At 44.0% G+C, this 25,108-nt stretch overlaps 1 protein-coding gene and 1 long non-coding RNA gene across 2 annotated transcripts in view; one reads left to right on the top strand and one right to left on the bottom strand.

The window, feature by feature from the left end:
* Positions 1 to 25,108, bottom strand: part of ABLIM2 (actin binding LIM protein family member 2) — a 226,009-nt gene that overhangs the window by 55,660 nt on the left and 145,241 nt on the right. The window contains exons 13-14 of the mRNA XM_068276796.1: positions 13,766 to 13,867; positions 4,628 to 4,681 (exon numbers count right to left, since the gene is read on the bottom strand). Of these exons, the coding sequence (XP_068132897.1) occupies positions 4,628 to 4,681; positions 13,766 to 13,867 (156 nt within the window). The remainder of the gene's footprint in view (positions 1 to 4,627; positions 4,682 to 13,765; positions 13,868 to 25,108) is intronic.
* On the top strand, positions 275 to 8,206 carry LOC137563827 (uncharacterized). Its single transcript, XR_011030448.1, has 3 exons — positions 275 to 364; positions 4,270 to 4,375; positions 8,140 to 8,206. It is a non-coding gene; the product is annotated as an uncharacterized lncRNA (long non-coding RNA).

Below are 25,108 nucleotides of genomic sequence, written 5' to 3'. Positions count from 1 at the left end.
ACATTTATCTGCTTCTAATTAGTACTGCTGTAATGTGTATTTATGGCCACTTGTCACTAGGGGGCAGTGTGAGACAATAACAGAGGACTTCTGCTTTCAGTTTCTATAATTTCTGCTAGTAGAGAGAGATATCAAAGCACTCCAAGAAGTTACAGCATGAGTTCTGCTGAGGTCAAAAGCAGAGCACTTAGCTAGTGGTCACCACTGAGAAATAGAAGCCAGGTTTTGATTTATGGTGAATGAACAGCCCATCTTCTGTCTCACAACAGTGACCCCCAGTGGTAGGCAGAAGCAGATCTTTGCAAATACAGTGCCTGCAGCAGATGGAAGTTACTGGGGAATTGTTGAAAGAAGGAACATCTAGGTACACAGTTTCCATTTGTTTTTGCTTGAAATTATAAAGTATAATGTGAAAGTGAATCATTTACTCTTTTCAAAGAAGTAACTATGGAAAAATGTTAAGGGAATCTGAAGTGAAAATAAACGTATGATATAATGATTTGTATGTGTAGTACAGCTAAAATACAGCTGTGTAGTACAGCTAATAAAACATTAGGAGCAGAGACATGAGTCTAATATTGTTTCCAGTACAGGAAGAGTTAAGTAACGCCAGTTATCTATGAAAAAGAGCCACTGATCTCTACGATTTTCAAAGTCACAGAGAGCTCTGTCTTCTGAAGCTTGTTATCTCAACTGTCAGTCACTGTATTTTCTTTTTCTCTGCAGAGGACAGGTCAAAAGTTCACTAGCCTGCTCTGTAAAATCATTTAGAATGCTGAGTAGTGTGTAAACTGCAAATATTAGAGAACAATGCAATGTTATAAAAAACACTATATAACTGAAAACAAAAATATGAGAATATTTTCTTTGCTACTAATGTTCTAGTAATTATTTGTACTACACAACCAATTCATTATATCATCATTTTCTTTTCGCTTCAGTATTTCTTTAAGGTAATATAGAGTGCAATCTGTACAAAGCTCCGACCAGCAGAGGGCAACAAATATCTTGTTTAGTGAATATCTAATACATACTGTATTACTGCAGTTTTTATCTATTCATCCATTATTGCATACACCCATCCATCTATCTATCAATCTATCTTATCCTACTTGTAGCTTTCCATCAACAGAACATTAATCAAAGGGTTTGCCTTTTTCATATAATTGCTTTGAATTCAATGTTTATATCAAATCTAAAGTCATATCTGTTAAAGGGGCCTTATAGTGTGTTCCTTATTAACACTCCATCCAATTATCTACCCATCTACTATTATTATTATTACACATTTATATAGCACTAATACTATCTATGTTTATATGTCTATATACCTAATTATCAATATTTTCAACTGTTTATCCATCTTTGGTTATGCCTGTTCATGTAGCCATTGGTCTTTCTATTTATGTATCTTGTGATAGTGACTGATCTATCCATTCCTCCATCTTTCATCTAATGCATCAATTGTTCTTTCTGTTTTGTTTTTGATTTGTCTCTCTTAACCACTTCCGGATTCTCGGAGCGTATATACACGCCCCTGAATCCAGAAGTGTATACCATGGAAACGGCCGCTCGTACGAGCGGCCGTTCCATGTCAGTTCCCGGAGGGTGTCTCCGTGAACACCCTGCGAGCCGATCGGCGGCTCGCAGGGTAAATGTAAACACACGGGGAAGATCTTCCCCGGTGTTTACATGTATACGGCGCTGCTGCGCAGCAGCGCCGTAGAGGAGATCGGCGATCCCCGGCCTCTGATTGGCCGGGGATCACCGGCATCTGATAGGCTAAAGCCTATCCCATCAGGCGCAGGACGGATTTCCGTCCTGCGCCGCTCACAGGGGGAGGGAGAGGGAGGGAAGGGGAAGGAGGCCAGGAAGCGCTGCGGAGGGGGGCTTTGAAGAGCCCCCCCCCCCGCAAGCGCAAGCAGCCGGCGGCGATCAGACCCCCCCAGCAGGACATCCCCCTAGTGGGGAAAAAAGGGGGGAAGTCTGATCGCCCTGGCTGCTAGCTGATCTGTGCTGTGGGCTGGAGAGCCCACGCTGCACAGATCAGCATAAAATGTCATGGTGTGGAAGTGGTTAAAAGGGAACCTAAAGCGAGGATGCCATATTTATTTCCTTTTAAGCAATACCAGTTACCTGGCTATCCTGCTGATCTCTTTGGCTGCAATAGTGTCTGAATCACACACCTGAAACAAGCATGCAGCTAATCCAGAGCAACTGATCTGCATGCTTGTTCAGGGTCTATGACTAAAAGTATTGGAGGCAGAGGATCAGCAGGACAGCCAGGAAATATGCATTGCTTAAAAGGAAATAAATATGGAAGCTTCTATGTCCCTCTCACTTTAGGTTCCCTTTAATGTCTATTTATCTATCCATTTGCCTGTCTATCTATAATCAGTCTGCATATTCATCTATCTATCTGCGGTCTATTAAAACAATTTTTATTTTTTACTGGTTTTTATTTTGGAAATACTGTCCTAAATGAAACATAAAGGGTAACTTAAATCCTGACTGGTCCCCTTTAAAAATTAATTTACCTACAAGGATTTGTAAAACAAAATAATACAATTTTGTCTATCTATCTATCTATCTATCTATCTATCTATCTATCTATCTATCTATCTATCTATCTATCTATCTATCTATATCGCTAGTAATGCTAGAGTGATAGCACATTGCTGTACACATGCACAGCTGCAGAGCCTGCAAGAAAGCTATGCTGGACAGTGTATCTTCCAAATACTCTGCAGAAAATATCAAGACTACTTCTGTAGGGTCATGTGACCAGTGATGTCACTTGCTGCAGGGGAGGAACTTCATGCTATATGGACTACGTTGCAATAATCTGCACAGCTTCCCTGCTGGCTCTGTGATTACCTACTGATTTTGCCAATACCCACACTGCATGCACTCCACACAGCCCAGCTTCTGAGCTCCATCTCCTGATACCAACGCCTGGGGATCACAGTGTGGGGCGCACATTAAAAATACCAATCTATCCACCCATTTATAAATTTATCTCCTATCGATTAACCATCCTTATTTCTATGGTTGCTTATATTGTGTACCTGTACGGAAAAAAGTGCCTCGAATGGGTACTTACCTCAGTAGAGGGAGGCCTCTGTATAACCCAGGGGCTTCCCCATCCCCCTCTACTTCGCTGTTCCAATGTTGGGACCCCTGAACCTCTTTGACAAAGACTCAGTGATAGAGCACCGCCTGGGCTCTGCTTTTTCCGCCAAGCATGAGCGTCTCCTGTGCTATTGCGCAGGTGTTAACTGTCCTGCGCAGTGCAGATGTGCTTGTTTATGAATGGGAGTGCGGCTGCAAAGTTTCAAAGGGTCCCAGCAAAAAGCAGTAGCCTGGAGGAGGGGAGAAGGAAATTAGGGCGCCCGCGGCTAATGCACGATTTTGGTGCCACCATAGCCGCTAATGCAAATATCGGTTATTGGGCACAGCAATTTAGGTGCTCAATTAATATCGTTTTGAAAATAAGAACATTATATAATTAGAACATTAGAACAATCTAGCTTTTGAAATCTTTATCATTTTAAAAATTATAAAGTTAGTGTTTGAAATGTTTTAGTTTTTGAAAATTATCCTTTTGAAAGTTAGCGGTTTGAAAATTATAAGGTTTGGAAGGGGGGTTTTAAGGTTAGGCATCAGGAAGAGGGGTTTTAGTGTTATGCGTCTGCAAGGGGGGTTTTAGGTTTAGGCATCAGGAAGGGGGGGTTTAGGGTTAAGCGCCAGGAAGGGAGGTTTTAGGGTTAGGTGTCAGGAGGGGGGAGTTTAGGGTTAGGCATCAGGAAGGGGGGTTTTAGGGTTAGGTGTCAGGAAGTGGGGTTTTAGGGTTAGTTGTCAGGAAGTGGGGTTTTAGGGTTAGGTGTCAGGAAGGGGGGTTTAGGGTTAGACATCAGGAAGGGGGGGGGGGGGGGTTTAGGGTTAGACATCAGGAAGGGGCATTTTAGGGTTAGGTGTCAGGAAGGGAGGTTTTAGGGGTTAGGCATCAGGAAGGGAGGTTTTAAAGTTAGGTGTCAGGAAGAGGGTTTTAGTGTTAGGCGTTAGTAAGGGGGGTTTTAGGGTTAGGTGTCAGGAAGGTGGGGTTTAGGGTTAGGAGTCAGAAAGGGGGGTTTTAGGGTTAGGTGTCAGGAAGGGGTTAGGGTTAGGGTGGGGGGGGGGAGGTTTAGTTGTAGTCAACTATCAGTAACATTACCAATGTTTCAATATCGTCATTACCACCGTAAATATTTTTCGTTTTCAAACGTTTAGACTTATATGAGCTTCACGAGGCGCCCATTTTTCCTCGCTCCTCTATTTCATGAAGGAGGACGCGGGAAGCCGCTGAAGGATTCAGGGCCCTCTTCCCTCTACTGAAGTAAGTATCTGATTTTTCTCCAATTTAAACTCATGGGTTTGCTTTAAATACACTGTCAAAATATATTTAGCGGTAATTAAAATAATTTGAATATATCACTATTCCACCACCATCACAGAAACCATAACTATGGACAAGGCACAGCACTGTAGGATTTACAAATGACTGATTAATTAAAGGTTGGTAACAGCAATTAGTATTTTATGTGCATGCAAAAGAAAGGTGCAGCAGCAAGCAGAAAGGGAACTGTACCATGCTGTTTGTAGATAGGGGGTTTCCTATAGATGTTATCTTTACTTCCAGTGTCTACAGAAAGAAAAAGGCAGAATAAAGGAATGAGAAAATATAGGTAGCAAGGAAAGGTTTCTTGAACAACAGAATAGGTTAAAAAACAGGAACAAAAGAAAAAAATAAGTTGACGACAGGCCATAGACTATTTTACAGTACAGTGCAAGTGTTATGTGCAGACAGCAGAGGGCGCAATTTAGTGGACAGCTCCAAAATTTAAAGGACAACTGAAGTAAGAGTGATATGGAGGCTGCCATATTTATTTCCTTTTAAGCAATACCAATTTCCTGGCTGTCCTGCTGCTCCAATGTCTCTAAGGGGCAGTGCACACCAAAAAGCGCTAGTGTAAATGCAAACGCTCAGTGCTTTTTGAAGTGATATTTTAGAGCGATTCTAGGCATGTGCAGAGCGATTTTCTAATCATGCCTAGCGATTTTTGGTGCATTTTGGTTTAGCATTTTTAAATTTTTGTTACAGTAGAGCTGGAACTGAACAGCTTCTGAAACAAAAACACTTGGAAAATCACTTTGATCTAGTGCTTTTCAGAGCAATTTTCCACTTTCCTATACTTAACATTGAGGCTGAATCGCCTCAGAAATCCGCAGAAATGCTGCAGGACCTGCGTTTGCGTTTGGTAGACAATCACATCGCTCTGGTGTGATCCATCCCATTCAAATACATTAGCGAAGTGCTTTTCAAAGCGCTGGCGTTTTTAAAAGTGCTTAGACGCGCTTTTGGTGTGCACCAGCCGTAATACTTTTAGCTATAGACCAGGGGTCTAAAACTCGCGGCCCGCGGGCCATTTGCGGCCCTCGATACAATATTTTGTGGCCCCCGCCGGCAAAAGCTTCCTTATAGTACGCTTCAGTGCTCCCAAGTAATCCGCCACAGGGCTGTAGAGCCCCCAAATCGCCCGGGGGGCAATCCGCCGGCATTTCCTGGAAGGGGCAGAGCTTTCAGCTTCAGCTCTGCCCCTCCTGACGTCAATCATGCTGATTGTGAAATTCCTTATGCGGCCCAGCCTCATCCTGACTTTGCCTCCTGCGGCCCCCAGGTAAATTGAGTTTGAGACCCCTGCTATAGACCCTGAACAAGCATGCAGCAGATCAGGCGTGTCTGACATTATTGTCAGATCTGACAAGATTAGCTACATGCTTGTTTCTGGTGTGATTCAGACACCACTGCAGCCACATAGATCAGCAGGACAGCCAGGCAACTGCTTTGGTGAAAAAGGAAATAAATATGGCAGCCTCCATATTCTTCTCACTAAAGTTGTCCTTATAAGAGACAGATGCTGGACATCACTGATGCAACTGCTCTTGAAGCAAAGGAAAAATAATACAAAGGCCACAGCAGCCAATCAGGATTTAGCTTTTATTTTCTGACCTATAAAATAGAAAACATAGCTGTAGGCTGCCCGGCTGCTACAATATTTGTTGGAATGCAGACTACCTACCAGCTCTCTGTACACAACACATGCACTTTCCTGTTCTGTAGAAATATGTTAGTATAAGAGGCAAGCTTAAGAATGTAAGAAAATGAAAACGCATAACAAAATTCATTGTATTGCATGGACAACTTACTATATATTTTATACAAATACCTCCCCCCTTAAAAAAAAGTGCAATTTGCATTTTGCAAATGGGGTCTTTCTTCACTGTAATATACTGTATTCTTAAATCTTTATTATTTATGCAGAATTCCAGTTCATACACACCAGCCAGATAGGTTCTAGTGCAGTATTTTTAAAATTAGAACATAGTTTCAACTTATAATAGTAACTTTTCAGATCCTAGCGTATGAACAACAGTGTGGCCTCATCCATAAAGCCAAAACAGTGAACACAGTTATAGCACCAGTCTGTTTCAGGTTCCCGCAAGCTCTTTTTCAAGAAAAAGACAAAGGGAAATGCACAAGTCAGTGTTTATAACAAATTAGCTTATGGTACTTCTAAATATTTGTCCAGTGCAACACAGTCAATGGCACATGGAGAATATTTAGTGCTACAAGCGCCTGCTTTTAATATATGTATGCAGTGTAGTAGCAGTCAGGGAGACACTACAAGATCTGTTCAATTTTAATTAACCCTGGTGTTCCTTGCTGGCATTTCCTAACATGAGAATTCCCTCTCCTTGTATACATGCACACTGCTGGGTTTATCCACCCCCATGGAATTCCCTGGGTGGTAGAGTAAAGGTGAAAGCACCTGTTCAAATTGGCCATCTGACTGTAAACACAGTCAGATGAGATCTCAGGTCAATCTAAAGGGTTGTTCCTCTTCCCTGCTTCAGAAGCCTGTGTCCTACAGCCAGTAAGCTATGCATAGGACACTGTCTAATGGAAACATTTACATACGAGGCTGTTGGATTTCTGAGTGGCTACACTCAGGGCCGTTTCCACTATAGCGAATCTGCATGCGTTTTCTGCACGCAGATTCGCATAGCCCATGATAGTAAATGGGCCTTTTTCCACTTGTCAGGAATTCTGTGCGGTTTGCTGTGCAGGAAAAATCTGCCCAGCCGAGCCATCAGAATTCGCACACCGCCTTTGATTCACATGCAATGTAATTAATAGGAAATTTGCATGCGTTTTCGCTATTCGAATTTTCTATGAGAATTTGTGTACATTTTCGCCTATAATTAATGTAAAAGCACACAGGCACTGACATGGTTAAATTTGCATATGCGAAAATGTAGGCAAATTTGCATTAGAAATTCGCACACAAATTCGCATCTGCATGCAAATTTGTTTTCGCGTTTTCCGCACCGAATTTCGCACCGCACTAGTGGAAACGGGCCCTGAAAGTAAACTGAATGTGTCTCAAGTTTAGGGCTAAGTTTAGAGCTTGATCCCACTACACATATCTGTATATGGTTTTTAGGCCTGGTTCAAACTGCAAGAGCTTTTTTAGCGCTAGTGATTTGAAAAGCTCTTGCTAATTCAAGGCATAGCGTTTTTTATAAAATCACATTTTTCACGTAAGATCACAAACATAGCATTACAGTGGCAAGAGCTTTTACAATCACATGCGCTTAGAAAAAGCTCTTGTAGTTTGAACCAGTTTGTCAGGGCCGGTTCAAGTAACAATTGGGCCCTAGGGCAAAATTAGCCTGGGGGCCCCCCAACAGACACCCCCGACCAAAAAGCGTCATTAGAGGCCTTTGTTGCAGTCAAATTTTCCTCCTGGGCCCTTGAGCTGGCTGCTGACCCTACGCCAATCACCTCCCAACTTAACAGACACTGCAGAGTCCCTGGGGAGCAACAGTTAAGATGGGGGAGGGACACAGGGGCCGTGGGGCAACTGCTTATTTTTTCCTATTGTAGCTCCGGCCCTGGCGTTTGTATGCTGTTCCTTCGTATATTTTTCAGACGCACTACCACATGCGTTTTCCTGTGGAAATGTGTGCACAAAATTCTGCATACCATTGTCAGAAAAAAACACGCCCACAAACGTATCCTGTTTTCTGCACCCCCAGATTATAGTGGGAGTGAGCTCTTCTACTTTAAAGCGGATCCGAGATGAAAAAGTAACTATAACAAGTAAGTTGTCTATATATCTTATCTAAAGTTTAGATAGTTTACACAGCATATCTAGCTGCAAAGAGCTTCACAAGTTTATGATAATTTATTGCTGTGATACAATGAGGGCAGCCATGTCCTGTTTGTCACACTACACTGAGGCAAGCTGATAGCACCTCCAGCCCTCAGCCTGTGGAAAATGTCACTTCCCCCTCCTACTCCCTCCTCCCCTCTGCATCTGAAATCTCTGGCTAGTAACCTCCTCCTCCTCCTGCCCAGACTGAGCTCCCATAAGCCCTTGCTACTTGGGACTAAGTGCCAAGGCTCACTGAAAAGCTGTGGGCGAGGCTTGTTTAGTTTATAGGGAATTTGAGTATTAAAACAAAACAAAAAAGTATTTGGCTTGAGGAATGCCCTATTAACAATAGGAAAGGAACACAATTATGCAATGAGTAAAAGTTTATCTCTGATCCACTTTAACCCATTCGCATTCCGTCGTTTTCACTTGAGCAATGTTCACCTCCCATTCATTAGCCTATAACTTTATCACTACTTATCACAATGAACTGATCTATATCTTGTTTTTTCCGCCACCAATTAGGCTTTCTTTGGGGGGTACATTTTGCTAAGAGCCACTTTACTGTAAATGCATTTTAACAGGAAGAATAAGAAAAAAAGGAAGAAATTCATTATTTCTCAGTTTTCAACCATTATAGTTTTAAAATAATACATGCCTCCATAATTAAAACTCGCGTATTGTATTTGTCCATATGTCCCGGTTATTACACCGTTAAAATTATGTCCCTATCACAATGTATGGCGACAATATTTTATTTGGAAATAAAGGTGCATTTTTTCCATTTTGCATCTATCACTATTTACAAGTTTAAAATAAAAAAAATATAGAAATATTTCATCTTTACATTGATATTTAAAAAGTTTAGACCCTTAGGTAAATATTTACATGTTTTTTTTTATTGTAATGTTTTTTGTTTTTTTTTATATTAAACATTTTATTTGGGTATTTTTGGGAGGGTGGGATGTAAACCATATTTTTTTAATGTAATTGTGTGTTGATTTAAATTTTTTTCACTTTTTGTTGTAGTTTTACTTTTTGGCCACAAGATGGCAGCCATGAGTTTGTTTACATGACGTCACTCTAAGCGTAACACACGCTTAGAGTGACGCATTGGGGAGGGGACAGCCAGAAAAGGCGCAGCTTCCGAGAGAAGCTGTCGCTTTTTCAGCGGGGGAGAGCAATCAGTGATCGGGCACCATAGCCCGATTCACTGATTGCCTGCCTAACGAACCGTGGGCCGGGAGCGCGCGTGCACACACGCGATCGGCCGCGGGAGCGCGCGGTAGCGCGCATGGTTCCTCGACGTAGTTGCTACGTCCAGGAACCAAAATAGGTTAAAGAGAAAAATGCTGTCCAGACAGATTTGTAATGTGCTGAGTAAAAAGTGAAATATTTCAGCTGTTTGTGATTTATTTGGTAATGATGCAAGCTGGAAACTAGAACATACAGTATTTGTGCTCTACAGTAAAATGCTAATTATCTCTCCCTGAAGAGTTAAATGTACTCAACTATAAGAATTCAGAAGTAACATCCATACACTAATTTCCTCATTTTACTGGGTTTCCTGCTGCTGCTGCTTAACTTCCCTGGCGGTAAGCCCGTGCTGAGCACGGGCTAAGCTGCCGTGGAGGATTGCTCAGGCTCTGGTGGGCCGATTTGCAAACTTTTTTTGTTGTTGCACGCAGCTAGCATTTAGCTAGCTGCGTGCATAACTCGATTGCCGCCGATTCGCCACTACCCACCGCGTTAGAGGCCCCCCCCAGACCCCATGCGTAGCCTGACCAATCAGTGCCAGGCAGAGCTGAGGGGTGGATTGGGACTCCCTCTGACGTCAGTGACGTCATCCCGATCGTCGCCATGGCGACGGGGGAAAGCCAAACAGGATACCCCATTCTGAGCGGAAGGGGTGGGGGGATGCCGCTGCACAGCGGCTATCATGTAGCTGGCGCTAGGCTAGCTACATTATTAAAAAAAAAAAAAAAAAAAAAAAAGAAGTGCTGCACTGGTTAAAGGAAATCTGAGGTGAAAATAAACTTATGATATAATGAATTGTATGTGTAGTATAGGGATGCTCATTCGGATTCCGTGGAAATGCAATTTCCGAAATTCCGATCGGAAATTGCATTTCCGCATCGGAATGCGGAAATCGGTAATGCAAGCGCTGTAGGCGGATTTCCGTCGGAAATCGCGGAAATTTCCGCCGGAAATCACGGCAATTCCACCCGACTTTAACATCGATTTTCTCAAAAACTTTTTTTTGCATCTTGTTCACAAGATTCAGTTAAATAAACCCTGAAAATTTGGTGTTTCTAGGACTTAAGGGGGCTTTGCTATTAACCGCTAAATTCGGCGGATTTTTACTGTAATGTAAAATGCAGAAAATCTGCATCTGCCTATTTCCTGCATTTTACATTGCAGTAAAAATCCGCCAACTTTAGCGGTTAATAGCAAAGCCCCCGTAAGTCCTAGAAACACCAAATTTTCAGGGTTTATTAAACCGAATCTTCTGAACGAGATGTAAAAAAAAGTTTTCAAAAAGACCTTATAGTTTTTGAGAAAATCGATGTTAAAGTTGGGCGGAATTTCCGCGATTTCGGGCGGAAATTCCGCATTGGAATGCGAAAATTGTTAGCGGAAAGCGGAATCGGAAATTGGCATTCCGACCATCCTTAGTGTAGTACAGCTAAGAAATATAACATTAGTAGCACAGAAATGAGTCTCATATTGTTTCCAGTGCAGGAAGAGTTAAGAGACTTGTTTTCTATGCAAAGGAGCTTCTCTGAGCTCTCCGACTAATTTAGTCAGAGAGCAGTGCAGTCAAAGAAACAGTGAAAGACAATTTTAGGACTAGGGGCGCTTTCGCGCATTTTTTCTAATGCAGGCGATTTTTAAAATCGCGCACAAAACGCTTGTTCAATGAATCTCTATGACAAGGTTCATATCAGCACGGTTCGTGCGCTGTGCGCTCAGCAAAGCGGTGCCTGTACCATTTTTGGGGCACACAAAAACGCAAAATGCTTGTGTTTGTGTTTTTGATTTTAGGTGTGAATGAGACCTTAGATAAGATTTCACTGCATGGAAGTTCAAAGGGTCATTAGTTCTGCTCTGTTTCATAGTTTAAAATGCAGAGTGTGGTTTCTAAACTGCGAATATTAGAGAATAATGCAATGTTAGAAAAAAAGCAGTGTAACGGAAAATAAAAATATGAGATTTTTTTCTTTGCTACTAATGTTCTATTGATTATCTGTACTACACAACCAATTCATTATATCATAAGGTTTTTGTCGCTTCATTGTCACTTTAATCTCTGCACTTCACAAGAGTTGTGTAGCAAAATGTTACAAAATAATAATAACAACCATTAGAGGTGGCCCCAGTTAGATGTGATTAATATATACGGTATCCCTCAAATAACAAGTAGACAGCAAGACCTCAAATACCAAAATGAGCATGACCAAGTGAAAGACCAGCACCCCGTGACAAACCTCCAGTAACAAACAGCACCCTATGACACACCCTAAGTAACAAACAGCACCCCATGACACACCTCCAGTAACACAACCCCTATGACAGACCCCCAGTAACTGACAGCACCCCATGACACACCCTCAGTAACTGACAGCAACCCATGACACCCCCCCAGTAACAGCACCCCATGACACACCCCCAGTAACTAACAGCACCCCATGACAGACCCCAAGCAACAAATAGCACCCCATGACAAACAGCAACCTACGACAGGCCCCCAGTAACAAACAGCACCCCATGACACACACCCAGTAACAGCACCCCATGACAGGCCCCCAGTAACAGCACCCCATGACACACCCCCAGTAACTGACAGCACCCCATTACACATCCCCAGTAACAGCACCCCATGATACACTCCCAGTAACAAACAGCACTCCATGACACACCCCCAGTAACAGCACCCCATGACAGGCCCCCAGTAACTGACGGCACCCCATGACACACTCCCAGTAACAAACAGCACCCCATAACCCACTCCCAGTAACAAACATCACCCCTGACACACCCCCAGTAACAGACAGCACCCCATGACAGATCCCCAGTAACAAACAGCACCCCGTGACAGACCCCCAGTACAGCACTCCACAACAAACCCTCAGTAAATAACCCCCAGTATCAGACAGCACCCATGACAGACCCCAATGAAAAGACAGCACGCAATGACAGATTTCAGTGAGAGACAGTACTCCGTGTGACAGATTTCAGTGAGAGACAGTACTCCGTGTGACAGATTTCAGTGAGAGACAGTACTCCGTGTGACAGATTTCAGTGAGAGACAGTACTCCGTGAAAGACACCAAGTATTAGACAGCACTAAATGACAGACTCCATTAATAGACAGCACCCAAAGACAGCCTCCAGTATGCGGGTGCAACTCACCTGTTAGTGGCACCAAAAACTTCAGAATGTTGCACAGTTCAGCATCTCCACTCTGACTATTCCAACGGCGAACTAATGAGAGAGGAGCTACTGAACTGTGTCACATGGTGAAGACACGGTGAAGATCCCTTCGGCACTGAAAGGTGAGTTGTACCACTACGTTCCCCTCTGCAACTGCTCTACACATAGCCAAGCAGAGGGGGGTGGGGGGGGGGGGTGGCACTCGGGAGCACAGGCTCTGCGCACAAAGGCTTCTGCTAGTGATGGTCAAGAAGATGCGAATAACTTCGAGTTGATGAAAATTCATGCAATTTTGTTATGCAAATGCATGCAGTTTGAAAACGAACCAATCGAATTTTACCTCAACGGGATTTGATTGGTTCATTTTCAAGTTGCATGAATTTGCCTACATTTGCATCAACTTTATTAACAAGTTATTTGCATCTACTTGGGCATCACTACCTTCTGCCTCTGCCTCGGCTCAGGCCTCAGGTTAGCCCCCAGTTACAGCATAAAGTATGGATCTTGAAGAAGAAGTCTACAGATATTGAAAGCTTAAGGTATCAGCCTTAAACTCAAGTGTTGTGAAAAGATAACTGACTCGTCTCCTGTAAATAGATACATACGGTAAATATTGTTGCTTTTAAAAACTAGAAAGCGAGAATTGCTACCACCATCGCAGAGAGTTTTTGGTAGTGATCTTCGTGGCATTTACAGATCGATTTCCGGAGGTTTTGAAAAGATTTTGAATTTAATGCGAGCAATTTGAACAGCAACTGCGATTTTGCAGTGATCCTATACTTTGTATTGAAGCGCAAATACTCCAAAAATGCTGCAGGACCCGCAATTGTGATTTTGGGAAATTGCAATCGCAACTGTAAGATCAACATTATTGACTTTTAATGACACTGTGATTTTTATATGCAAAATTTCTTAGCTGCTGCTTTCTGAGGAGAGGAGTGTAACTTATGTCACTAGCATAATGTGTCAGTTATCCGTTACAGCAGAAATTAGACAAATGAATCATAGGCATGAACATCATCTGACATGCAGATACAAGTACAGGACAGCAAATGAGCAAAGAGCTGTGCCTACCTGGAACGTGGAAGTGTCTGGGCGCCTGCTGGTAGGAGGAAGATGTGGATTTGGTGTCTGAGCACATAGACAGGCTTGGGGTACTCCGACCGCTTTCACTGCCTCCATCAGGAAAAGCAAAAAGAGCACATAAAAACCAACATTCCAGAACATAATCACGTATTCTTAGCTATTCACAGGTGTTACCTCACAAAAGAACAGTATAACAGTGACAAGACAGAAAACAGTAGGGTAGGAATACACCAGGGGCGTTTCTGGGTAGCATAGCGCCTATGGCAAATGCCGACATTTTGACCCCCCTCCCCCATCAGACCATCTTGCAATGATACAAGTCTCCCCAGTATTAGTTGCTAGTTAGCTCCCAAGTAAAAGTAGCCAGAGGTAGCACCCTAGTATAGGTAGCCGGAGGTAGTTCACCCAGTAGACGGCAGTTTAAGTTGCCCTCCCAGTATATGTAGTAAGAGATGTCTCCCCAGTGTAAGTAACCTTCTTTAGCATAAGTGGTAAGAGATATCGCTCCAGTATAAGTAGTCCCCCAGTTTAGATAATGAGAGTTTCTCCCAGTATAGGTAGTGAGAGATTTCCTCCAGTATATGAGCAGGTACAAATGCCTGAGAGGCATCCCTCAGTATGGTGGTGGAGAATGAGGGAGGAGGCAGCCACAGCGCTCAGGCGCCCATGGCACAAGCCATGCCTGCACCCCTCTAGATACGCCTCTGGAATACACACACGGCCCACGTGGTCCTTCTGCTTCAAGCCCATTCCAAGAGGCCTGCCACCCCCTTCCCCCCATGCAAATATTTTCCAATATCTCTGATTAGAGATTAGCAAAAAATAAATCGAAAGTGAATTGATCGGACGCGTTGAAGGACTCCTCTCTTCCTGCATGGGCAATTAGCTGCACAAAGCAGAATGCAATGCAACAGCTGCAGTAATCAGGAAATCTGCCACACCCAATCCTCACACTGCTGTGAGTAAGGATGAGCTGTGCTGCAGATACAAGTGTATTAACACATCTGAAATGATGGCTTGAGATGCAATAACACAAATAGAAATATAGCACTAAAATGACGTAATTAAGGGAAACTGCAACATACTTCAGAAGAAATGCTGAAGCCTGCTTTATCTGCCTGTGAATTGTAAGCTTGTATCGGTCTAATCAGCATTTTTTCTCTTTGAAGAGATGAGAACTACCGAGACCTTAACAAGATAAAAATAAGCTGCATGACTGCCCTATTCTCTGGAAAATGCCACACTGATTATATATTAATACCTCACACTAATTGGGATGCTGTCTGCGGTGTGTTGGACCCCTGTGGTTTCCTTCCCTGAGCTATTAAATGATTTCATCTACCTCAGCCTGTGCCCATGTCACTCCTACTCTCAGCTTTCTCACACAGCCCAGTCACAGCTCTGCTGCACTAGTGACTCGAGGCCAACAAAAAGCCAAATTTAGTGACTTCTTTCAGTTTTTGTACAAATTACAAGTGTCATCCCGAAAGTAACAGTCGGTTTTATTTAACCTGTTACAGGGGAACAAGTTCTATTTCACTTACCTGGGGCTTCTTCCAGCCCCCGAAGCCTTACAGTCTCATTGCACTCAGTTGATCAGTTGTGACCCTCCGAAAGATCGCCACTCAGACGACAAACTTTCAAAGGTGTTCAGCTGCTCAACGGGAGGACATGGAGGGATCTGAAAGGCTTTGGAGGTAAGTAAAATAGAACGTGTTCCTGTGTAACAGGTACACTTTTAAAGTGTACCTGGGATGAATTTATTTATTTATTTAATTTATAAAGCGCCAACATATTACGCAAAAGCATCTTTACTTCCTTGGGGCTTCTTTCAGCCCCCTGTCCGCTCCCTCTCCTGGTCCCATCTGCTATGCCAAGTCTGCAACTCTGCTCAGTTGCGGACTACTGTGTATGGACAGTCGAGCCCCGCCCCCAGAAAGCTCAGTTGCTGGTAGCATTGTGTGTTTGTAAGGTTTTTAAGGGTGTAACTGTAGCCTACAACCCAGTTGGATCAGGGACTTCCCAGCAGCACAGCGGATCGGACCGGGAGGACACCGAGGGAGCTGACAGAGAGTACAGGGGCTGGAGGAAGCCCCAGGTAAGTTAAAATCCTGTTGTCACATTCATCTCAGGTGTACTTTAAGGAAACATTTTATTAGTTTTATACACACTGTAACTTGTGATTATTTCAATCCCTTTGTTGTAGTAGTATCACACTCCTCACCTATGGAGGGGAGGCTTCATGTTAATGCTGCTGAAGAAACAGTCACTGGCGTCCTGCAGTCATGTGACAAGTGGCGCGGGGAGAGAAGTTAACCTGAGAGATACAAGTTAAACTCCCCAAAAGCAGTGTGTGCTGAGCCAGCAACCCGTAGCAGCCTGGCATCTCAGTAAAATGCTTTTCTGCAAGTGTGCATAGAAGCATTTGGCTAGCTTCATTTGCGCAACTGACGGTAAGCGATCATACCGACAGCTGTCCATTCATTTGAATGGACATTGCCTACACAACGAGCGACGCGGCCATCACTTAATGCCGCAAAGACGTCTGTGTGAACTGGCCCTTAGACGTCATAAGGCCGGCATTGGATGTAATGTAGGATTTGGTTTGTTGTTTTAGGTCCTGTACACATGCTGTAGGCCATGCCCTGTGTGTAAGTGCTGAATTACACATCACAAATTACAGAGATTTCCACTATCACAAGTAAGTGGTTATGTGATTCAGAATATAAACTTTATTATAAGTATGACTCATCTCCCCTCCCCTACATGTTTTTGTAAGTGTAACCCTGAAATCAGAGGGGGCGTGTAATGACAGCTACTTCTGAGGACCTCATTACCCACCCCCATCATCAGTGCTGACGACAACCCACCCATCAATTATCTGCATGTAACAAAGCAGAAGATGTAAAATATAATGAAAGTGATGATGCAGTCATGTGTGATAGTAATGCCTGGAAAGGAGACAGATATTATGTAATGCAGAGGTGTCAAACTCAAATACAAAGTGGGCCGAAATTGAACAGTGGAACCTAGTGGCGGGCCAACATCAATGTCTCCTGGCCATCTTCTAATGTTCCCTGGTCTCTAATGGCCCCCCTCCAACCGCCATGCAGATCCCTGGTGTCTAGTGGTCCTCTTCCCTCCCCTATACAGTTCCCTGTTGTCTAGTGATCAATACCCTCCCCTATATAGTTCCTTAGTAGTTAGTGCTTTCCCTCTACCTCTCCCACATGGCTTTCCTGGTGTTCTAGGGATTCACCTCCAATGTAGCTTCCCTGGTGGTCTAGAGTGGGCCAAACATAATGCAAAGTGGGGAAGCCACTTGAGGGCCAACTTTAATGGCTCTGAAGGCCAGATTTGGCCCGCGGGCCAGAGTTTAAAATGTATGATGTAACGCTACTCATAGATGTGAGGTGACACCTTTGACCATATCGAGCGATAATTTCATGTCTTTGACTATAGCAAAGAACCAACAAATGACTGCTCCAGGAAGGAACAATAGTTTAGGCAGGTTAAATGGTTTTCATTCTTACTGCACCAACTATAATAAGCAGAGCGAGTACAACCACAAGGCAGCCTTAAAGGGAATCTGGAGTCTTTTTTAATTTCCTTAAAGGGAACCTAAACTGAGAGGGAAATGGATGTTTCATTTTAAACAATACCAGTTGCCTGGCAGTCCTGCTGTACTCTTTGGCTGCAATAGTGACTGAATAACACACCTGAAACAAGCATGCAGCTAATCCAGTCTGACTTCAGTCAGAACATCTTATCTGCATGCTTGTTCAGGGGCTGTGGCTAAAAAGTATTAGATACACAGGATCAGCAGGAGTCAGGCAACTGGTATTATTCTAAAAGGAAAAATCCATAACCTTTTCAGTTTAGGTTCCCTTTAAAAACTATAGGGCTTTGCAGCCCTGATTAAATAGTTCAGTTAGCTCCTTACCGCCACCACGTGCCTCACTTTCTCCGGTATTTGCACCCAAAAAAAAGAAATCTGTTTCTTTCTGTATAAGATGGCCGCGACCCCTGTGACAACTTCCGGCTCTGGTTGGTCATGCTGCAAACTCCACCCTGCTCCAAGGATAGATCTGTGCATGGAACAGGGTGGGCTGGATGTGCACGTAGCACAGCGCACACTGCTTATGTCAGTGCGAGTCAAGGGAGTATGCCTGAAGGGGCGGAGAAAGGTGACCAGGCCCTGATGTACATCAAAGGAGCCTATAGGCACAGATATCCTGGCAGCTTACACTCCACCTTCCTGGAACCCACAAACCACTGCTGAACCGCCCTGCAAGTGAGCTGGCTGACCCAGCTGTCATTTCTCTTACCCATCATAGGTAGGTACAGGTGTCCCTTAGCATTAGGTAGCCAGAGGTACCCTTAGTATTAAGTAGATAGTGATTCCCCTGACTGAAGGGAGAGCTCGTTAGTGGAATGCCAAGAGCTGGGTGAGTAACCTTTTATTTAGGCTCTGCTCGGGAATCGGCATAGGGAAGGAGGGAGATGATAGGGGAGTGAGCCACCCCTCCATCATCAGGTGCCTGTAGGCATGTGCCTACAGTGCCTTATGGTAAATCCGGCCCTTATGGTAAATCCGGCCCTGTAGGTGGCGATTGACTATTGAAGAGGCAGAGCTCGGGTAAACAGCTCTGCCTCTTCCTGGCAGCATTTCCTCAACTTAATAGGTCGTGATATGATAGGAGATCATTTCTGTGGACAGGATTGCTCGCTATGTATGCTGCCGAACACTTTAAAATACATTAAAGGGGAACTTCAGCCTAAACAAACATACTGTTATTAAGTTACATTACGTAAGGTAAGGTAAATGAGCGTAGCCACCTTTAGAAATGGCGGCCAGCATGTTGGCACCATTATCAGACACCACTACACCTGTCTCCAGTTTTCGGGGGGACAGCCACTGCGGAATCTGATCTTGTAAGGCTGCAAGGATTACAGATCCGGTTTGTCTGTTCTCGTCCATGGATTCCAGTTTCAGCACTGCTTGGCATCGATGGTGCTGCATACCAGTGTAGGAGCGGGACCACTTGCTGGGAGGCTCAGCAACGGCGGACTGGCCTTGGACAGAACAGGTAGCAGAGGGAAGTAGAACAGGCCTCCCCTTCAACTCACGTGGAAGAACCACCAGCTGAGATGCCCCAGATCTTGCACCCTCCTCAGCAGCACCATGGAGGGTGACCCAATGGGCGGTAAAAGTTAGATACTTTCCCTGCCCATGCCTGCTGCTCCAGCCATCCATAGTGAAGTACACCTTGCCACTGACAGCATGATCCATAGACCGGCCGACACACTCCACAATGTGCTAGTGAATTGCAGGAATAGCATTCCTGGCAAAATAATAGCGGCTGGGGATCCGCCATTGTGGAGCATGCTTCTCAGAATGGGTAGAGGGTTCCTGATCGAAATAATCAACAACTCTGTTCGCCTACTGCTCTGTCAAAAATCTTCTGCGTGCGAACAGAGGGAAGACAACTCTGATCAGGGGGGAACGCTTCCTGCTGCTGCTGCCACCCTCAACCTGAACACGTACTTGACGTGATCCACCAACACCACCATCCTTCCATTTTCTTTTAGGAATGGCAGGAAATTGCTGTTGCTCTCACTCCATTGTTTTGGGGCAAAAAAAGTTTATTGGGGAAGGGGTATGAGCGACAGAACCAAAGTAAAATAAATCCACTTAACTTGAACTAAAAAACAGATAAGAAAATAAGGGGGTGAAATTAAGAAAATAAATCAAAAACAAAATAAAGAAAACAAAAAAACAAAAAAAAAAAGAACTTAGAAAACAAAAAAAAACAAAAAACTTGCACTACACTCAACGAATCAATCACCACCTAACTCTCTCACTCTGTCAAACACTAAGCCTGCGGCCTGGCTGGCTCTGTCTAACCCTCTCCACACAGCAACTACTAGTACGCTACACTACAATCTATCACTCAAACTAACAATCTACTGTCACTCTCTCACAAATACACCTACTACTACTAATAGCTCACACTCAGTCTAATTCTCTCTCACAGTCTTTAAAGAGACTCCATAACAAAAATTGCATCCTGTTTTTTATCATCCTACAAGTTCAAAAAGCTATTCTAATGTGTTCTGGCTTACTGCAGCACTTTATACTATCACTGTCTCTGTAATAAATCAATGTATCTTTCCCCTGTCAGACTTGTCGGCCTGTGTCTGGAAGGCTGCCAAGTTCTTCAGTGTTGTGGTTCTGCTATGAACTCACCCTTCCAGGCCCCTCTATGCACACTGCCTGTGTGTTATTTAGGATTAGAGCAGCTTCTCTCTTATCTTTTACAAGCTGGATAAATCGTTCTCTGAGCTGGCTGGGCTTTCACATACTGAAGAACTACAGACAAGGGCAAAGCTGTTTGCAAGAAGAAACAAGCAGCCTGAAACTTCAGTGCATGAGAACAGGGGGAAAGAAACACACAAATGATCTCTTGAGATTCAAAAGGAAGGCTGTATACAGCCTGCTTGTGTATGGATGTATTTTCTATGTGTGGACATACTGTACATCAACCTACTTCCTGTTTTGGTGGCCATTTTGTTTGTTTATAAACAAACTTTTTAAAACTGTTTTTAACCACTTTTAATGCGGCGAGGAGCGGCGAAATTGTGTCAGAGGGTAATAGGAGATGTCCCCTAACACACTGGTATGTTTACTTTTGTGCGATTTTAACAATACAGATTCTCTTTAAAAAGACTTTTGTTTTATATACAGTCTTTAAAAAGACTATTGTTTTATGAAGAAACAACTAATATGGGTCTGTCTCTTCTCTCTAAAACACCAGACTAAATCCCACAAGCTTCATGACTGACACACCTCTATTATATACAAAATGGGTGGGATAACTGATGATAGGTAGCTAGAAGCTGGTTGCTAACGTAGAATTAGTTGGTTTTTGTAAAGACTCTACTTGGTGCTGAAATTCCGATTTTAATGCAGAAATCCGCTTTTTTTAAGCTTCTGTGATGTGTCTATCCCTTTCGATCCTTCTGATTGGCTTAAAAATTTCGCCTAACAGTTAATTCAGCATTTACACGCTTCTGATTGGCTTTTAATTTCCGATGGCTCTGATTGGCCAAAATATTCCGACAAGAAATTCTGCATGGAAATTCCGCTATTACCGATTACCTCTATACATTTTCTGATTCCGTCTTAACGGAACGGAAATGCAATTTCCAGCCGGAATTGCAGAAATCTCAATTCCGCGGAATCCGAAAGAGCATCCCTACTACTGCAGTCATACACAGTATTAGTTTCCTGAAATCAGTATGGATCTTATATTCATATTTAGCATTTTTCCTACTATCCGCTATTTGATGAAACTGCATTGTCTGTCGCAAGAAGTCTGGGGCGCTATTGTTACTAGCAAGGGACAATGGATGCTTCCAGGCATGCTTATTTCAATACACACTTTTCAGCCATTCCGGGGAGCCGTCAATATGCTGAAAAATGTAATCAGAGACGGAAGCTATTGGAAACGGCACACAATGTTAATAGAAAGGGTAAATTCTTCTGTATGCCTAGTTCAGCTTGCCTTTATACTCCTGTTTGTACTTTTTTTAAAGACTAGCTGTGACTCCCCCTTTGTATTTCAGTTTCCTTGAAATGATATCTCCTACATACATAAAAGACACAAAATTTACATATAAATTACTGTTTTAAAAAATCCGTGTTTGTTGCCACCATGATGAAGCCAGTCTATTTCATGATTACAGCATGGATTTCTGTTTGGTGATTATTAATGAATTACAGGGAAAAAAATAAGATCCCCACTAATTTTTTCAATAAATAATACTACAGGCAGTCCCGGGACTGTAGGATTGTTCTTAATCTGAACCTGTCCAAAGGTTGAAACACTGTTCTATCTCTGTCCCCTTTGCCTTCATTGTCCCGCACTGCGTCACCTCTGTTCCCCTGTGCTCTCAGTGTACCGCAGCAAAATGTAATTTTACCAGTTTTAAAAACATTTTTTCTTAGAATTTTTTGAAGTTGATTCTCTCAAAAACTAGGGGCTTGATTCACAAAGCGGTGCTAACAGTTAGCACGCTGGTGAAAAGCACTTTATCACGCCTAAACTCAGTTTAGGCGTGATAAGTTTAGGTGTGATAAGTTTAGGCGTGATAACTATAACACCAACTGGGTTAGGACCGCAGTGCACAGCTGATCAAAAGTTTTGCACTAGAAAAGTCTGGTGCACTTCGCATAGAGTTTAATGGCGCTGCTTTGCGTGCAGGACTTTGCGCGCGATCTAAACTTATTTAAACTTATCACGCCTAAACTTATCACGCCTAAACTGGCTTTTCACCAGCGTGGTGCAATGATTATCACGCCTAAAGTCTCTAACTGGGTTAGCACCGCTTTGTGAATCAAGCCCTAGGTCTTTTAAAAAAAAAAATGGACTTGTTTCCACAAACTACAGACAGGGAGTACCTGTATAATGCATTTTTTAGCTAGTGCCAGAATATGTTTTTACTTCAGCTGCATAAAATCCTCGACACATTCTGCACTGACACTGGGAGGGGAGTCTCCATTTTTAGCCAATCAGATGCTACAGCACTGTACTGTGCTATCCTTATATAGTAGCAGTAGGGTATTGTACCGTGTTAGCCATCAGTAAAAGCAAGAAGTTTTAAATCAGGATGATACCATTTATTGGCTAACTAAAAATGAATAAAAATAAGCAGCAAGCTTTCGGCCTAGCAGCCTTCGTCGGGCTTATATCCAGGATATAAGCCCGAGGAAGGCTGCAAGGCCAAAAGCTTGCTTATTTTTATTCATTTTTAGTTAGCCAATAAATGGTATCATCCTGATTTAAAACTTCTTGCTATCCATATATGGTACTATTTATTCTCACTGAGACTTACAATGTCTAGGAAATTTAAAGTGCAATTTAAAAGTGTTTTCCATCCATTTTCCATGCATTTTTGGCCCCTTTCCACTAACAAGTGATGCGAGTGCGGCTACCTAGTCGCATTGCATAACTTTCGCTGGTGTCTGCGTCACTTCCGCATCTCCCGATGCGGAAGTGTATAGAGGGGACGGAGGGCGGGTGCGGCTGTGCGAGAATCTGCAGCATGCCGCAGATTCTCGGGTGGCTCTGCACCGCTCCACACACAATGGAAACTGTTCCATCGCTGTGCATTGGGATCGTGACCCCCGCAGTGCGATGCGGCTATGTAGCCACATCGCACTGCTTCTAGTGGAAACAGGCCCTAAAATGAGAAAGTAATGTCCGTGAACTCTTCATGCCTCAGGTGGTCTTGGCGCACGCTCTCAACTGCGTAGCGCCTGCTTTGGGCGCCGCTATAGGCCGTAATGTTAGACACTGGCGCAGGGAGATTTCTCCCCAAATCACTGTTATTCATGTGTCGGCAATAGCGTATCTCCCCTGAGTTGCTATGACTCGGAGGGGAAATAGTTCTTAATGTGGTCCAGGGGTTTCCGTCTTTCAGCCCACCCTGCGCCCAATGGAACAACGATGAGACCATACATGGTCCTACAACCTACCTATGGCAAGGATCTGACAATGCTATCTAATATCTCTGTAAATAAATTGTTCCAAAGCTACTTCTTTGTGTAGGAAACAAAGTTTCTGCACCTCAAAATCCTGCCCCAAAGCTGTGATCACATGACCAGGCACAGCAGAGTTGAAGCAATTTCAGTCTCTTTGGACAAGGCTGAAAGTGGCATCATCCTGCTGCTGTTTAGACTAAACGGCAGAAGGGGTCAGGCAGAGACCAGGTTCTTTAAGAATACTGCAGCCAATAGCAGTGAAGGTCCATGGTGCTGGAAGCGGCAGTGCGCTGAAATTCATCAGGGTTTGCCGTATCATCCTGCTTAGTAAGTCTCCTCAGGAGTTTACACCATGGTTTTAGTGTTCCATATCTGAGATGATCGATGAGATGCTATTTTTCTACTTTGATGCAAATGTTGTTGCAGATTGAATGCTGCTTAACATCCGGCAAATCAAATGCGATTGCTGGCAATTTGAATTGGCCTAATTGCAAGCTGCATATAGATTAGAGCAGGGGTCGAATCCTGCGTGGACGCGAGTGAACGGCGTCCACCCACTTTTTCTTCATGGTGAACGCCGTTCACCCTGGCTTGTGTGGAGGGGAGCAGAGAAGGCGAGCTATGGGGACAGCGGGGATGGGCAGACATCTCCCCCCCCCCCCCATCCCTCACCTTCGTGCTCCCCTTCCTGCCTCTCCCCTCCGGCGTTGTGAAGTGTCGGGCCCGGCGGCAAAAGTGGGCGGAGACTTTCCGCCTTCTTCCAGCCGCAATGGATGCTTCGCTCTGTGTGTGGCTAGAAGACCAGACTAGCCGCACACAGAGCGGAGCGTCCCTTGCGGCTGGAACGAGGTAAGTCTCCGCCCACTTTCGCCGCCGGGCCCGACACTTCACAACGCCGGAGGGGAGAGGCAGGAAGGGGAGCACGAAGGGGGAGATGTCCGCCCATCCCCGCTGTCCCCATAGCTCTCCTTCTCTGCTCTGCTCCCTCCGGGTGGGGGCACACCTGGCTACCTGGGCACATATACCCCTGCCTACATATACTGGGGACATATACCCCTGCCTACATATACTGGGGACATATCTCTGGCTACATATACTGGGCATATATACCCCTGGCTACATATACTGGGCACATATACCCCTGCCAACATATACTGGGCACATATACCCCTGCCTACATATACTGGGCATATATACCCCTGCCTACATACACTGGGCATATATACCCCTGCCTACATATACTGGGCATATATACCCCTGCCTACATATACTGGGCACATATACCCCTGGCTACATATACTGGGCACATATACCCCTGGCTACATATACTGGGCACATATACCCCTGCCTACATATACTGGGTTATATACCCCTGCCTACATATACTGGGCATATATACCCCTGGCTACATATACTGGGGACATATACCCCTGACTACATATACTGGGAAACATATACCCCTGCCTACATATACTGGGCACATATACCCCTGGCTACATATACTGGGCACATATACCCCTGCTTACATATACTGGGCATATATACCCCTGGCTACATATACTGGGCACATATACCCCTGGCTACACATACTGGGCACATATACCCCTGCCTACATATACTGGGCATATATACCCCTGCCTACATATACTGGGCATATATACCCCTGGCTACATATACTGGGGACATATTCCCCTGGCTACATATACTGGGCATATATACCCCTGGCTACATATACTGGGCACATATACCCCTGCCTACATATACTGGGCACATATACCCCTGGC

This window comes from Hyperolius riggenbachi, chromosome 1 (assembly GCF_040937935.1).
Source record: "Hyperolius riggenbachi isolate aHypRig1 chromosome 1, aHypRig1.pri, whole genome shotgun sequence".
NCBI classification, from domain to species: domain Eukaryota; kingdom Metazoa; phylum Chordata; class Amphibia; order Anura; family Hyperoliidae; genus Hyperolius; species Hyperolius riggenbachi.
This window is presented reverse-complemented; position numbering and strand designations above follow the sequence as displayed.